The sequence below is a fragment of the Triturus cristatus genome, chromosome 7 (genome assembly GCF_964204655.1).
Source record: "Triturus cristatus chromosome 7, aTriCri1.1, whole genome shotgun sequence".
Classification (NCBI taxonomy): domain Eukaryota; kingdom Metazoa; phylum Chordata; class Amphibia; order Caudata; family Salamandridae; genus Triturus; species Triturus cristatus.
In genome coordinates this window covers 533881046-533897933 of record NC_140590.1, presented here as the reverse complement: position 1 = coordinate 533897933, position 16888 = coordinate 533881046, and the positions used below count along the sequence as shown (strand labels likewise).

Here is a 16888-nt window from a genome sequence, read left to right as displayed (position 1 = left end):
TCTAGCTGGGGTTATATACAAAACTCTAAACTGTGGCTATCGCCAGGCTCGACCTACAAAAAAACCGGAATAGCTTCTTCTGTTGCCTTTAGCGAATAATTATTGAAAAATGTGGAATAGAAAAAAAAAACTTGCAGAGCTTGTGATCTGCTCCCAGTCTCTTCCCAAAGCACGCATTGGACATCCGAGCAAAGGGGCTGCTATTGGCTGCCCATGTAGCAGGCGGCTAGTGATTGGCCCACGCCTGCTGCCGGGGTCTTGCAATTGGACTGTAGAGTCACACGTGACCAGGGGGAGTCACGCGCTTTCCGGGAACCCGCCAGGTAGGACATAAACAAAACAAACCCAAGGAAAGAAGCATGGAGGGTCCGGGGCAGCGGAAGCAGCAGCGGAGGGGGTGAAGAGCATCACCGGAGAAGGGCAGACCAACAGCAAGCAAGTGCAAGGGGGAAGAAACAGAAAATGATATTTTGGGAGGGTGAAAGAGACCTTCCGCATTTGGGTGCCAGCTCCTCCAGACTCCCTTTGCGGGCTGCAGTGGGGCGAAGATCCCTTTCGACCCCACAGCTAGAAATAGTGCTGTAGGAAGGAAATGTGCGAGTTAAAGGTGTTGAAGAGCATCATTCAAAGGCAATGGATGAACCAATAGTCTCAAAGGCGAGATCTATTGGCTTTGCCAATGCTTGTTGTACGGGGGCGCCGGCAAGGTGTGTGCACGCGCGTTAGGCAGCCGCGGATGCGGGGGGGGGGGGGGGGGGGTGAGGCAGGGGGGGGGGGGGGGTAGGGGGGGGGGGGGGTAGGCAGGGGGGGTGGGGGTGGGGGGGTGGGGGTAGGCAGGGGGGGTAGGCAGGGGGGGGGGTCGGCAGGGGGGGGGGGGTGTCGGCAGCGGCGGGGTGTGTGCGCGCGCGGGTGTCTGTGTGTGCGTCTGCGCAAGCACGTCTCAGAAGCGCGTCCAGACCCCTATCGCTGCGCGGCATCACGGCAACAATAGTTCTCGTTGGCGGCAGCGCTTCGCGCTGCAAAGCCAGCGAGACCTAAAAAGGATTTTGGCCATTCTCAAAAAGATACTGGCTCTAGGTCAATGACACATGGCTAATAAATAAAGGAACAGCAGGGCAGCCGACAAGCAGCTTTTTGCGATGCAAAGACAACCTGCACCAAAAATAATTTCTAAATCGCATAGCACCCCCATTGGTTAAATCTCTATACCTCAAATTTAGGTACAGTATCCTATCTGTGAACAGATTTTGCAATAACTGGAGGGGCACCAACATCTCGCCCAGTTGTCCTGCAGGTAAGGGTGAACTTGAAACTTTTGTACCAAGTACACACACAGAAGAAGAACATGGTTAATTTGTAGAATTCGCCACAAATAAATTGCTTGAGATTATGAAGATTTTAAAAAAGCGACTGCACGGAGTACTTAACTTTCACTGTGTCTAGATATCTATTATATGCATTGAGACTAAGATCTAGGATGCTGAAAACCTTGGGCAACAACTGAACTAATTATGATGTATCGCATGTGACTGTTTTAGGTTTATTCGTTGTTATGGAACAGTTCGAGCAATTCAACTACTTTACAAGCCTCAAGAGTTTCTGTAGATTAAATCTCTGATTAACTACATCAATTCTTGCAATGAATTTTATATGTAGTAATTAGAACAATGAAATACTGCACTTGATACTTTATTAAGCATATTACCGACACCAATATAGCTGTGCCATAAACCTTGAACATAGCTCTCAATGAGTATCGTTTCAGGTGATAGGTGTACCTTTCTTTTAAATCAAACTGTATGTGAAGCGTTTGTGTTTTTAGAAGAAAGAGAAAAAAAGGAAAAAAATAGTAACCGTATCTTCATAATGGGTAAAGATTTGAATTAATGGCAAATTTTAACCATTATTGTAAAGAAATTCTTACATAGCAATTACAATGATGAAATACTGCACACAGCACTTTATCCAGCATTTCAGTGTATACAATTTACTATTCTCAGCTGTGATAAATTCTGGATATAGCCTATATCGAGCAGAGTCTTCAGGGACAGTCAAATTCTTTTTCATTGATCTGCACATTGATGGTTTAGAATTTTATTTTTATAATGGGAATTTGGAATTCTCTGAATTGTACGTCTATGATTAGATGTACTTTTATGATTTTTATAAAATGGAACAGATACTTTTTCTACCCCACACACAGATTTTATTCTTGAAGAAGTGCTCCAGGGTACCCACACGTTGGTGATACTATTCACCGTTTATGACTATTGATTAAGATCGCCTGGAAGAGAAAGATCGTAACCTGACAGAAAAGGCACTAAGCAGTCCATACACAATTTAACCGCATCATCTTCAACAGGATTCACATATACATTAACTTCTGTGCTTTATAGAAAAGCCTTCATGGAGCTGTATCATAACTGCCAATCCTCACACCATTGCCAATCTATTACAAGATTTTGAATTTTCAATAGATACTTGAGTAACCAGTCAACCGCAAGCTCTTTCTGCTTGTTGCCTTATACCAGGTTTAGAAAAACTGATGTAACTAGATTACTGTAAACTGTCCAGGAGCATTACCATTTCATTACTAAAAAATGTTTTAAAAAATCCAAGCGTACCTCTTTCCATGTTTACCTAGCAGTTCCCTGAATAATCCTGAATAGCCCTCTATTTCTCTATGGAAACATTTTGTGTTTAAATGGCTCATAACAGACCATCAATAGAAACCGGTTAGGATTTCTATTTAACTTGTTTCTTTGGGCGGTGCTCGTTTCTTCTTAAAATAAGGATAAAGATCACTCCAACAGTCAATAAACCGTCCTGGGCACAAATACTGTAAACGTTAAAAGCTTTAGTTATTTTTCTACCCATGGTTTTAGAAGAAACAAACCAGCCTTACATCCAAGACCTTTGAAAACAGTAATCTGGGTAAAAACTAAAGTAGAGTCTATTTAACAGGTTTAATTTACTGCCTTTCCTTCCCTGACTAACCACATTTAAATATATAGAAAATATCCTGGTTTGTATTTAGAGTATCTAGCAGATAACTTGTCCCACACTTAGATGATTCTGCCAAAAGTATCATTAGTAAACCTACTTCCATTTTTTAATACACCGTTTATCTTCTGCCTTGTAACCTTTGCAGAAAAGCGTAGCCAAACACTGCTAGAATACATTTCTTGTTGACTTTTGTTAACCCCACAAGCTTGGTTTTTCTTCCAAGTATTTTTTACTGCTACATTTCAGATTTTATGGGCAAGGTACAGAGTTCTACCCCAGCTGAAACGCCATAGAAATATGCAGCGACATCAAGAATTGTACACATTTAAAGATGTTTAAAAGAAAAGCTAACTTCATCCTGTACACTCTTCAACCTCTCCATTATCAATTCAATCGGGCAAGGAGATTGCTCAGCAGACAATGTTAATTTACAAATTAACGTTCTTTATTCACGATTTGGAATGCATTCCCTTCATCAAACACATTATTAAAGTGTCTGAAAGGTTACTTCAAATCAGTTGACTGAAAAACATAATCTATCCCAGGGGGTAAAGCCCTTGTTATTTGGGGACACATTTTGCATGCAGACATGTCACTGATACTTTGCCCCAGCTTACAAGGCTGAACCTCGACAGCAGGTGGGCCTAATGGATTTCACACCGACACCACCACAGCCCCTTGCCAAATGGCAGAGTAGCAAGAATCGAGGTCCACAATTCAGTAAACAATTAGATAACAGTCAAGAGAAAAATTAAATTAAGTGCACTGTAAAAACTGACATGAATACAGGACAATAAGTTTTCCTGCTGCATCATCTTACATAGGTACCAGCATCTAAGGTACCAGTCACATTTTAGAAGACACAGGCCAATATTCTAGAAAAGAGTGCTGGTGGTTTTACAAGTGGTCTTATGGGGCCAGAAGAGAACCAGACTGTGTTGACTGATCAGTCTAGTAATAGGATAGATAGTGCAGAAAGGCAATGGTGGAGGGACAATAGTGGAATGCAAGAATGTCAAACAATTTAATACAATTACGCATTCCTCGTGTTCGGGCCATTTGTAACCTGAACACAAAAAATGAAAAAGAAAAAAAATATTAAGACAATATCCACCTCTAGCAAGAGAGGTGGCAAAACAACAAATGCCTTGTACCTGGCTCCGTTGGACAGCTTGAGAATTATCTGGGTCTTCAAATTGTAGACTTTCCCCAGCCAACAGTCATATGCTATGTAATCTCCATACATAAAGGGCTAAAAAACAGAAAGACAGCATGTAAAACATTACAGTACCAGTGTTCAAGGTACTCCTAGTCCTGGTTCTCTCTTTCAAAGCTGGTTGGGAACCAATTTTACATTGATTCCACCTGGATACATCCAGTTATAAAGCTACACCTGCCCCAATAAAGAGATTGGAGTTACAAAAATAAGGGTAGGAGAGCATGAATGGCAGAGTGCATGACAAGACGAAAAGTCCCACAGCAAGTTCTCACTTTGTTTTCCAGCCACATGAAAATGCACCTTCAAAGCTCATGCACTTTTCTAGTGATTGGATAGTCTACTTTTTTTTATCTTTATTATTTTTCATTGACAATGCACATATACAGGTTTAGCATATGCAGTGTACGTACAGCAAGGGAACAACAGAAGAGAGATCAATAGGTAGGATGGCATGTGGAACAACATGATCAAATACATTAGGTAAATAGGACAGTTATACGCATCTACAATGGCTTCACAGCATTCTTGCATCGGAATGTGACAAACTGATGTGCAGCCCTGGGGGGTGTAGGAAAGAGTGGTTTACACAGAGGAATGTTCAAGGAAAGATCTTGTATAGTGTAGGGTAGGACAAGCATATGTTGGTTAATGGGAGCATCAGGACGCTTATTGAATGTGATCTGGGTGTTCCAACAGATAGGCCTGAAGTGGGCCCCATATGCCACAGGGCCGTAAGGAGAGTGGGATGAGTTCAGCATACGTACAGGTTTGGTCCTACCATAGTATCATATCCCCAAGCCAGTCCTTGAAATTGGGGGCACGCCCCGACCCCATCTACAGGCCACGCGACACTTGGCTAGAACCCAACTAAAGGACACAAACTTGCGATGTTTAACCGGAATCTGCTCAGTGTAGCCCAGTAGGGCTATAATAGGGGACCTCGAAAGAGGCATTAAAATCATGCAATCCAAAGCCGTGAAGACCTGTTGCCAGTATGTGTGCACAGTCGGGCAACCCCAAGCTAGGTGGAGAAAGTCCTCGGCTTCTGTCTTGCATCTATCACATCTATTTGTATCGTGTAAGCCAAATCTGTGGAGTTTTACTGGGGTGTAGTAGCCTGCTGTTCGAGGAGATTTGTGCAGTTTGTGTACAGCAGAAAGACCACTGTGCGTCTGTGATGTGTTCCAGTTCAATAGCCCATTTAGTTTGGGCTGCGCATTAGGGGTATTCAGCGTCAACATATAAACTGTGATAGAGTGTGGATACTAAGTGTGAGACAGTGAGTGAGTGGAGGACCTGGTGCAGAGGGGCCACAACTGTAGGTTCCAGTGGGTATGATGGGGTGCAGTCTCTAATCCCAAGTCTAAGGCGGGCATATAGGAAGGTTTCCATAGTAGAGGGAGGGGGGTCTGGAGAGAGATGCAGGAGAGTGCGGAATTTGCCATTAAGGTACAAGTCACCCCAGCAGTGGATGCGACGGGTAGTAGCAACTTTCTTAAATATACCCTCTTGCAATAATGATCGCCCTGGATGATAGCCGAGAGGGAGTAGTGGGAAATACAGGCAGGGCGTTAGCGTGTAATCGGTAATACAGGACCATGCTTTGATCGTGCAGACCACAGAAGACGGCTGAGGCCCATGTGCCTCACCCCTGGATAGTATGACAACTTCCAAAGGAATAGGGTCTGCGAGCCAGTGTTCAGTAGCAACATGGGGTGTACACCGGGGGTGAAACCAGAAATGGGAATAATGTGCCTGGACACATATATAGTATAATTAAAATTTGGGAATATCAAAACCCCCCTGCGAGTATGGTCGCATAAGTGCGTCCCATTGTATGAGAGGTTGCTTACCACCCCACACTAGTCAAATCAACTCAGAACGGAGGGAGGTGAAAAAAGGTCAGCCGGGGTCGTATGGGATGTTGAGAAATAAAGACAAAAATTTGGGAAGTATTATCATTTTAATGAGGGAGATGCGGCCAGCCATGGTCAGGGGAAGCGCAATCCATCTTGTGATACATCCAGTAACATGTTCCATCGTACACCCGTAATTGAGTCTCATCAGCTCTTCGCAATACGTATTCCTAAGTACTGTGCATCATCAGAGCACCACTTGATGGGGAAATCTGTTTCGAATGGTGTGGCTGCAGCGGTAAGTGGGAAGATCTGGGATTTGGCCCAGTTGATATGGATACCGGATTGGCCGCCGAATTTGACGAATTCTCGAAATAGCGGATTGAGGTTTTGGTGCGTTTCCTTAATATATAGGGTGACGTCAGCGTAAAGGGAAACGAGGACTGGGCGGAGAAAGCAACGAAAGCCTTTTTCGTGATGATGTTGCCTGATCTTAGCTGCCAACGGCTCCATGGCCAGGGCGAAAAGAAGGGGTGACAGTGGGCAGCCCTGTCGAGTGCCACGAGAGAGGGAGATCGAGGGGGAGACATGCCAGTTTATAAGTACCTTTGCTTTCGGTGAAGTATAGAGAAGTCGGACCCAGGCCAAAAAACCCACAGGGAGCCCCATACATTGCAATATAGTAAACCGGTAGTCTCATTCCACAGAATCAAAGGCTTTTGTGGTGTTGAGAAATACCGCACCTAGAGCCAATTTCGGGTCAACAGTATGAAGGATCGAGAAGAGCGTCCTAAGGTTGTGAGAGGTCGCCCTTCCTGGGATGAACCCCGCTTGATCCGGCAGAACAAGATTCTCCATTACAAGGTTGAGACTATTTGCTATGAGTTTAGCAAGGATTTTTGTGCCAGAGTTTATTAGAGAAAGGGGCCGATAGGACTCACATTGGTCCGCAGGTTTGCCCGGCTTCAGTAACGAGATGATCAGTGCCTCGCTCATTGAAGCGGGCAGAATCTGGGTCTCCTGAGCCTCTAGAAACACTTCTTTTAACACTGGAAGAAGTTGACCAATATAGGTTTTGTAGAAATCTATGGGAAGGCCATCAGACCCTGGCGCCTTGCCCGATTTCATCTGCATGATGGCTTCGCAAAGTTAGTCGTCCCCAAATGATGTCGCCAAAAATTCCAGATGGTGGTCACCCAGCCATCCCAGCACTATATCTGTAAGGTAGTGAGAAAAATCAGGGGAAGAGATGCGGCGCGACCTATAAAGATCGGCAAAGTATGTAGTAAAAGTAATAAAAATGTCGAGACTATCCCTGTGTCGTATCCCATTTCCATCAACCACATCCAAGATATAGTTAGAGAAGCGAGGTTGTCTAATATCGTACGCCAGTGCTTGGCCGGGTCGCTCGCCCTCACCGTACCGATGGGCAATAAAATATTTGCCTCTAAATTTGACTTCCCGATTTGCAGTGGTAGTGTAGTCTAATTCTTTCTCGGAGTGTGGCCCTCTGTGCACCGGACCCCGCACTCCAGATTTCGGTTTCAAGTTGCTCCATCTCAGTTTCTAGGCGTCCCAGACTTCTGCAGATGTCTTTGAGTACCCCAAAAGCTCTTCGACGTGCATGAACCACATATAGTGGCTTTAAAAGCCTCCCAAATAGTGCCCACGTGGGTAACCGAGCCCTTATTTCTAGCAAAAAAGTTCGGTAATCTCTCCGATTTCAGCCTGAAAGACAGTATCCAGCAGTGCCCCCAGCACCAATCTCCAATAGAGTTGGGTAGCAATTAAGTTAGGGGGGGGCTATCTCTAGGCATACCGACGCATGGTCTGAGTATGTGCGCGCTAAATGCTCTGCCGAGTGGATCCAAGGGCCCACTCCCCAGGAGCATAGCCAGTAATCACGCCTCGACCAAGTTGAGTGCCCAGCTGCATAAAAAGGTGCCCTCCCTGTCGGTTGGATGTACGCATTGCCATGCATCAATGAGTCCGTGATCGAGGAATAAACCAGAAAGGGTGTCTTGGGTGTTTGTGTAATGGTGAGGAAGGGGATTGGATCGATCCATGGATGGGCGCATGGTAGTGTAAAAATCTCCGCCCCATATGACGTGAGTGGACCCCCACCTTGAGTATCTGTCCCCAGAGAGTAGTGAAATAGCCTGGGTCATCCATGTTGGGGTCGTAACAGCAAGCTAGGGTGACAGATTGTGTGCCGGGTGTACCCCAGAGCAGGCAACTCCGACCGGAGGGATCTCTAAATGTGCCTTCTAGTGCGAAGGGTGTATTTTTCTTCACAAATATAAGTGTGCCTCGTGAGTATACATAACAGTAAAGCCTAACATTCTCAACTCACTCCCACCCTTTAAAAACAACCTCAGCGTGTCTGCATTGCCGCAACTGACAAACCCCCGTGCCACCTACACCCACAACAGCACCCCAAACATGCCGGTACAAAGTGGCCCACCCAATACAATAAAACAGTATGGCCATTTTATCGAGACCAAATAAAGCCAGCAAAGCAATAAAAAAAAAAAACAATAAGAAACATAGAAGGGACAATGTGGGGGACCTCCACGGGGGGGGTGTCAAGGGGCCAGTGGGCCATAAACCTTTCCGTTCCCAACCTCTAGCTGCAGTGCCGAATGTCAGAGTGACGGGGGGGGGGGTGCTTGGCGGTGTATGGTGCAAGTCTACCACTAGGAAAAAAAGGAAAAAAAAGTAGTCAAACCACAAATATTGTTCAAAGCCCAAAGGGGCACTTAGCTGTCTGTGACCATCTTGTAGAAGAGTTCCGTCTGAGGGTCTATAGGGGCCCCATCAGAGCGGGGGCGGATGCTGCAAATCCCAACTTCGGAGTGAAACATTTCAGCAAAATCAAAGGCGGGAGGAGTATCACTGGGTCAGTACAGCTATGTCCACGAAGCCTCGGTCAGGTCAAGGATGCGGTAGGGGGATCTGGAAGCACCGTTCTGTCGTGGCGAACATCGTTGGTTGGTCTTCAGAAAGTCCTCCACTTGTTCCGGATTCGTGCAGAAGATGCGTTTGCCATGACTCGGAATCCGAAGTTGTGCAGGGTACATGAGGGTTGAGCCTTGCACAGTTTGTTTGACGGGGAGGAATTTGCGGCGCGCCTCCTGCACTGCTATAGTGAAGTGCGGATATATGCTAAACGTAGTACCTTCTAATTGCATTGTTTTCTGTTCGAGCATTCTTCCATGCCGCATCACACTGGCAATATTTCAAGAGAAGGGCTACAATGGGCCGCGGAGTTTTGCCTGGCGGAGGCAGAGGACAAAGGAACCAATGGGCACGTTCCACCACCAGCTGCGGTGAAAAAGGATTAGTTACTTACCTGTAATCCTAGTTCTCACCCAGGGGTATCCTCAAAGTCATAGTCTATGAATAATCCCCGTCCATGTGCGGGATCCCGGAGCATATAGAAAATACATATATATGCATATGTGAAAACATATACATACAGCCTAAAATGTTTCAAACATGGTAATGCTGTAAATTACATAGGTTTGCATAGCAGTGCCCCCTAACCCATAAGGAAAAAAGGAAGCACCAAGCCAATTGTAACACAGCACTGCTTTATTGCCATAAAGCAAACTTGCAATTGTAGGCATTCGCCTGTAGGCTGCAGTAGAGTATAAAGAAACAAAGAAAACTGACACCTTGCCTTTAAGGCATTAGAGTAGGGGGACCGTGCCTTTAAGACCTGCAGGAGACCCCCTGCTCCCATGATGCACTACAGGTGGCAGCTGGGCCAGTTCTTTTTGGCGGTGCATTCGCACCTGAACATATCTGTATTCCAAAAACAATACCTTAAGGAGAACAATGCTCGTCCGGGGAGGTGGATGGGTCGCTTATGACTTTGATGAGTATACCCCTGGATGAGAACTAGGATTACAGGTAAGTAACTAATCCTTCTCATCCAGGGGATACTCATCAATAGTCATAATCTATGAATAGATTAGCAAGCCCATACCCAAAGTCTCGCGGACGAGCACTAGAGCATTTAAAACGTGCAGTCACATCACATAACAGTCCTGCAAACAAGTTCCTCAAAGAAGCCTGCCCCACCTGGGCGTCGGCCTGTGCGTTTTAATCTAGGCAATAATGGCGCGTAAAAGTATGTACTGAGCGCCATGTAGCCGCTTTGCAAATCTCAGACATGGGAACATTGCGAAGGAGAGCTACAGTCGAAGCCTTCCCTCGAGTAGAGAGTGTGCTCTAGGTCTACCCTGCAAAACCTTATGGGACAGTTGGTAAGCCAAGGCTATACATGAGACAATCCATCTAGAAATGGACCTCTTGGAAGCAGCCAGCCCTGTGTTAGTGGGCCCGTAATTAACAAGAGCCTGTCGGACTTTGTAAGTGGAAGGGTCTTAGCCAGATAAAATTTCAATACCCTCCGGAGATCAAGAGAATGTAAGGCTCTCTCCGGGGGAGTGGTTGACTGAGAAAAAAGGTGGGCAACGTGATCACCTGATTAATGTGGAAGTCCGAGACCACCTTGAGCAGGAAGCTCGGATGAGTACGGAGCACCACTATTAGCATGGAAAACCGTGTAAGGTTCCTTGCAGCAGAGGGCCTGAATTTCGCTCACCCTGCGGGCAGACGTGATTGCCACCAAGAAGGCAGCCTTCCAGGTCAGGTGTTGCAAGGATGCCCTATGGATAGGTTCGAAAGGGGATCCCATCAGCTTGGAGAGTACAATGTTGAGTTCCCATGAGGGGGAAGGAGACCTCACTGGTGGAAATACTTTCTTAAGCCCCTCTAAGAAATCCTTAACCACTGGCATCTGGAAGAATGAGGTCTGGGTAGGAGATTTCCTATAAGCTGTGATCGCAGCTAAGTGGACTCTGATGGAAGAGTATTTTAACTTCGCCAAGTACAGTAAGTAGGGAAAGATAACCTGTTCTTGACCCCGGATCGGATCAAGGGCGTTATCCCTACACCAAATACAGAATCTCTTCCACTTTAAGGCATAAGACTTCCTAGTAGAGGGTCTTTTCGCTTCCCGGAGGATGCTCATACAGTCCGGTGGAAGATCTAAATGCACATACTGGACGAATTCAGGAGCCATGCTGTCAACCGACCGGAGGGAGGGGAGGTTGGGATGGAACACTCTCCCCTTGTCCTTGGTCAGCAAGTCCGGAAGGCAAGGCAACCTCCGGTGTGGCACCTCAAGACAGCTGGAGTAGGTCCAGGTACCACCATTAGCGGGGCCACTCCGGGGCTATTAGGATCATCCGAGTCCTGGCCCTGTAGAATTTTTGTATCACAGCTGGGATGAGGGGGAGGAGGAAGAAAAGCGTATAGCAAAGTCCTGGACCAGCTGATCAAAAGTGCGTTCCCCTGAGACCCCCGTTGGGGGAACCTGGAGGCGAAGACGGGGCATTTTGTGTTTGCCGTGTCTGCAAAGAGATCGATGTCCGGTATTCCCCACAGCCGGAAGATCTCTTGAGCGACGCCTTCGTTGAGCACCCAGTCGTGCGCTTCGACGAAGTCTCTGCTGAGGCCGTCTGCCTGCACGTTCAGGGTCCGTGGCAGGTGAACAGCGATGATCGACAGGTCTCTCGCCAGAAGCCATCTCCAGATGGACTGAGCCTCCAGAGACAAGACTCGAGATCTGGTGCCTCCTTGCTTGTTCAGATAGAACATAGTTGTGGTGTTGTCTGTCTGAACCTGCACATGGTTGGTGTGGAGGGACGGGTACAGGGATTTGAGCGCGAGATGAACCGCTTGGAGCTCCAAGAAGTTGATGTGATAACTCTGTTCGATATTGGACCAGAGACCTTGTACTTGAAGCTGGCCCATATGACCCAGCCCTGCATGGAGGCATCCGTGACCACTGTCTGTCGGTGGCGCTTGATGGAAAGGAACGCCGTGAAGTAGATGGGAGCGTTTCATCCACCACCTGATGGAGTCTTTGGCCGCTTGGTGAAGGGAGAGGAGATCGTCCCATCGGCCAGACCTCTGTGACCACTGATCCTCTAGCAGCGGTCGCATGTGAAGACGTGCATTGGGGACAATGTAAATGCACAAAGCCATCGACCCCGGAAGAGAAGACACTTGCCTGGCTGTGGGAAATGCGGTGTTGAGAAGCTTGTGAGTATCCCCTGGATGAGAAGAAGCTGCACCGAAGGTACCAGTCAGGAGGCGCTCAATATAGTACTCTATGCGCCCCGTATTTGTGCTTTCAGGAATGCCTATAATGCGAATATTGTTCCAGCGGCTCCTAGCTTCTATGTCTTTATTTTTGGCCGCGATTACTTTAAGCAGTTTGTCCATTTGCGACATCTGTTGCATCTGTGTGGTGGCATCTTCGTTCTCAGATATACAGCGCTCAGCTTCCTGCAGCTGTCCATCATGTTTGTCGACTTTCTGGACAAGGCAATTTAACAGGCTGTTTGTGTCCATTTTGCCGGAGATGTCAGTGAGGCTGTGCTGAACGGCCAGGAGTAGTGTCTTCACGTCATCATCTGAGGATGAAGAGGGTGGTGATGCCTGGTCTGTACTGGCCTGCCCGGAGTCCACAGAGGTGGACCGTGTAGTGTTTTTTTTGTTCTCAAAGGTGACAAATGCAAAAACATCAGTTGATGGACAGAATGCAGAACAATGTCATACATTCACCCCAGTACAGAGATCTGGGCCTAAAACCATTGTTTTTTTGTTCACAATGCCGTTCCAGTTTGAACCCAGCCAATTTTTTGTTCTCAAAGGTGAGCCTAGGTTGGCGCCCACCAGGTTTCCCCATTGTCTTCCACAATATATTTAGATACCACAACAGTATAGATGGGCAGGTGTCTTCTGACTGTCAGCTGTCGAAGCGTGGATGCAGTATTGTCGGCCAGGAAAGCGCGGGCTCGTCATGGCCAGTACTCTCAGGTGATAGATCGATCGAGAGCAGCGTACCAGTACCAACCCCCTCTGTGTCCCAAACGGCAGCACCTGGTCTCGTATGTGGCACTTCAAGGCCCAACTGCTTCCTCCGTGTGGCCTAGTTCCATAGGAAAGATCAAAGTGCTGGTGTGCGATTATGGGTGGGCACTTGATACTGCAGAGCGTGTCACCGTCAATAGGCCCAGTCTGGGAGATGTACAACACTCACACCAGGTCCGCCGGTAATCGCACAAATGTAAAGGAGTGCCCTTGTGGTGTCTTTTAGAGAAGTTAGAGTTAGTATCTTGGGAAATCAGGCAGGCGGGCAGAGCCGCAGGACGTCAAATGGTGCGCTATGGACGAGGCAACCGCATCTATGCAGTAATGAAGCAACCAGCCAGCCCGTCAAGATAGCGCCACCCTCGGTGTGGTGTGCTGGGAAGACGTGTGGTATGCACTCTCCTTCAATAGCGCCCAGCCCGCCTGTCAGGGGCCCCCAGGGGGCGGCTCAGTGGGCAGCAGCAGTCCCGAGACGAGTACTTGGGTTCGTGTGGATTTCACTGCGTGTGTTAAGAAGCGGTAGGAAAGAACGGCGCGACCCCAACAGCAGAGATTGCATGCCGGGCATCCTACCACGTCTCCTCCGGCGTCCAATGCCCATGCCGCTGCATGAGACGCCGGCAATCTCGGTAGGGAGCGATTAGGCGGGGAGCAGGTCTTCACAAGTGGGACTGGCAGAAAGTAGGCTGGTTGCAGCCAGATCCCTCCACCACGTGGAATCCCGGGGGCTCGAGTGGCGGCGGCTGCCGTTCGGGCCTCCAGGCCCTCCATCCCCGGTGGTCGCAGCAGTTCTAGAATCAGATTTAAGTATCTTCTGGGGCCGGGAGAGCCGTGATTCTCCCCCCCCCCCCCCCCCGCCCCCCCCAGAGGTGCCGGATGGTTTAGAGAACAGGTAGATAGTGGCACTTCACAGTGCGGACGGTTGAGTGAGGATAAATAGCGAATTTGGTCACCAAGCTTCCTGAGCCTCACAGGTGTGCGGTCATCTTGGATGTGCGCCACCTAGCGCCCCCTGGATAGTCTACTTGCGAAAACTTTGTGAAGGTGAAACAGATCGCACCTCTAAATTAACATGGATATCAAAGAGTCCATACACAATCACTAAATTGTTATTTTACAATACATTCCATGAGATCACTACTTACAGAAGCATACAATTTAATCTATATCCCATTTAAAAGTCAAATCAATACGTAAGATTCTCACATCTCCGAAAACATTAAAAAACAAATACAAAGCAAACAAGTTACACAATCATGTGGCAGGCCTCAGTAGAGAAAATTATGTGTAGGGCATAGGGAATTCATAAATGCAATCGTGGGTCAAATATTGAGGCTCCCTTCAATGCTGTCCCATTCTGCAACAGCTCCCGTCAGCGAAGGAAAGGCTCTCACCCATATATGATGCAGATGCTTGCTGTTCACTGGATAGAAGACACAGTTTGTTCCCACCAGTTTTACTGCACAGTCGATGTTTGCATCAATCACAATTCCACATTGGCCGTCCTGATAAAAATAAAAGCCAGAATAACTAACTTAGGTGCTTTAACATATTGGACTTTCAACAATGCAACTCTTTGTTCATAAATGCTACACAGGTTAAAAGTGTTGAAACAAAAAGTTCAAAAAAGTAGCACCTAGAATGACTTTGACCAACAAATGAAGCAAAATGAAAATCCAAAAGAATGCTATTTTATACATTTGGCAGTATATAGATTTATTCACCATCTCGATTTACGTTTCACATGCCAGGAAAGTCATGCCACCACAGTGATCTAGTAAGAGCTAGAGGAGGAAAGACACACTAGAAACAGAACAGAGATAACAAGCACTGGAAACAAAGCTTTTTCAGCCCGAGGAGGGGCTCTAGCATATGCACGACCAGGTGCAACAGGACGGTGTAGGAAGAGGAAAGAAAGTAGAACATGCCGCCCTAAGACTCCACTGATCAAAGGGCACTAACAGCAGTGAACAAGTACAATACAGGAAACACAAGAATGCGCACAAAGCCCTCAACGTTGGGAAACTTCAATAGCAGTGTTGGACTACCAAGAGAGCTGCTGACTAGGACCACTTGAAAGCCATTACACATCAGCCGCCTAGTGAGATTTGGACGAACAAAGCCCACCTGTGAAGAAAACACACTCCCCGAGACAGTTTGCAGGACGACATCTTGTGACAGGATGTGGAGTGTGGCAGATACAACGGTGTCATCTTGAAGGTATGCTGCCAGTGTGTGCTCTGGTGGGTGGGGAAATCTAAGCTCCTGAGTTAAACAAAATTGTACAGAGCTCGCCGCAACGGTTTGCCAAAGAACATGTATGTGAGATGCAGCAAATAACCCCACTACAAAAACAGCCAAAGCAGAGCAAGGTGATGCCTAGGCCTTGGCAAAGATAATGTTAAAGATGACCAGAAGTGCTTACAAGGTGATAGAACCCTGCACAAGCCACATCAAAAGCAGTAGCCATCGCACCACAGCATCCAACAAAATCCTACTCTTCGAGGCACCAATGAGATGAAGGGGTCAATGCAGTTCTATGGGAGGAAATTAGGTTATCGGTTTAAAGGTAAGTACTTGGGTTTTGGGGTTGTTTTTCTGGGTTTAGAACCAGGGTTCCTCCAGGGTCAAGGATGCACTCTCAAAGCACCCTCAGGGGCACTAGTGCGGCCGGCTGGAGAGTGCTGAGGCCCAATGGTATCCAATGGGGAATTGGGGGCCGCCGGTTGGTGGCTGCTCACGAGCAGGCCATAAGGTTGTGGGAGCAAAACTCCTGGTGTTAGGCTCTGGGCATAAGGGGATTCAAGTTAGCACCCAAAGTACACCGGCAGGGGTGGCTGGGTGCTGGGTGCTGTTTTGGCATCTGGTGCCCTGTTGCTTTCAATGGGGATTTTCCGGTTGCCACAGACTGCAGGTTCGGGGATGAAGATCTTCTGGAGGTGACCACCAGTTTGAGAGGTAAGTTGAGATGCCTGGGGATGCAGGGACCCCATCGGTTGGACCACCTAAGGCCGTGGGATGTCTGGTGCAGGGGTGTCTTTAGGCATCAGGTTTTTTTTTACCCTCTCCGGTTGTGGTCGGGGGCATCCTCCAGAAAGGGGCTGCAGGAGTCTATTCGAGGCAGGTCAGAGATCACCAGATCTGCCGTCAGGATCAACAGTGAGTCCCCCCTCGTGGTGTTGGGCTACTCAAACTCGGGCCGTGGGCTTCTGGTGCAGAGTGGTACAGACTCGTAGATTTTAGCCAGAGTCTGTTGGTGAGTAAATCCGGTGCTCACGGGAGACAAAGTATTTGGTTTGGTAGGCAGGACAGGTCCTTCAGGTTCTTTAGGGCTGCTAGCTGCAGAGCACACTGGGATTTTGCTGGATCAGCTTTGCAGTGTGGACAGGCCGGTAGGGCTGGGGCCAAGTCAGTGGGTGTCCTCCTTTTCTTAGTTTCAGCACTGCTTCTTTGGTCCTTCTCTTCTGGTCGATTCTTGTCTGAGGAGGCAAGGTTGGGGTGGCCCCTAAATACTAGATTTGTGAAAAGTTGATATGGCACACCTCTGTATGCCATGTCTACAACCCACTGCCCTGGCAAAGGGCCACCAGCCCTCTAGTAAGGTGCACTACACCAGTGGTGAGGGTATAGGTGCATGAGCCCTGTAACCCTACAGCGTCTAAACCAATTCTTAGACATTGCAAGTGCAGTAATGCCATTAAGAGCATATGTTGCTGGTAGTTTGTCATTACGAACTCCAAAGCACCATAATGGCTTTACTGAAAACTGGGAACTTTGGTATCAAACATCTCAGCACATTAAATCCCACACTGGCATAAGTGTGGGTTTAATGAAACATCCAATTAAAGGGCATCTT

The 16888-nt window shown here is 47.5% G+C and overlaps 1 protein-coding gene across 1 annotated transcript in view; it reads right to left on the bottom strand.

Annotated features, from left to right (window-relative positions):
* UBE2O (ubiquitin conjugating enzyme E2 O) overlaps window positions 1-16888 on the bottom strand; it is a 563443-nt gene that overhangs the window by 477445 nt on the left and 69110 nt on the right. Inside the window, exons 3-4 of the mRNA XM_085616919.1 lie at window positions 14427-14537; window positions 4161-4258 (exon numbers count right to left, since the gene is read on the bottom strand). Of these exons, the coding sequence (XP_085473045.1) occupies window positions 4161-4258; window positions 14427-14537 (209 nt within the window). The remainder of the gene's footprint in view (window positions 1-4160; window positions 4259-14426; window positions 14538-16888) is intronic.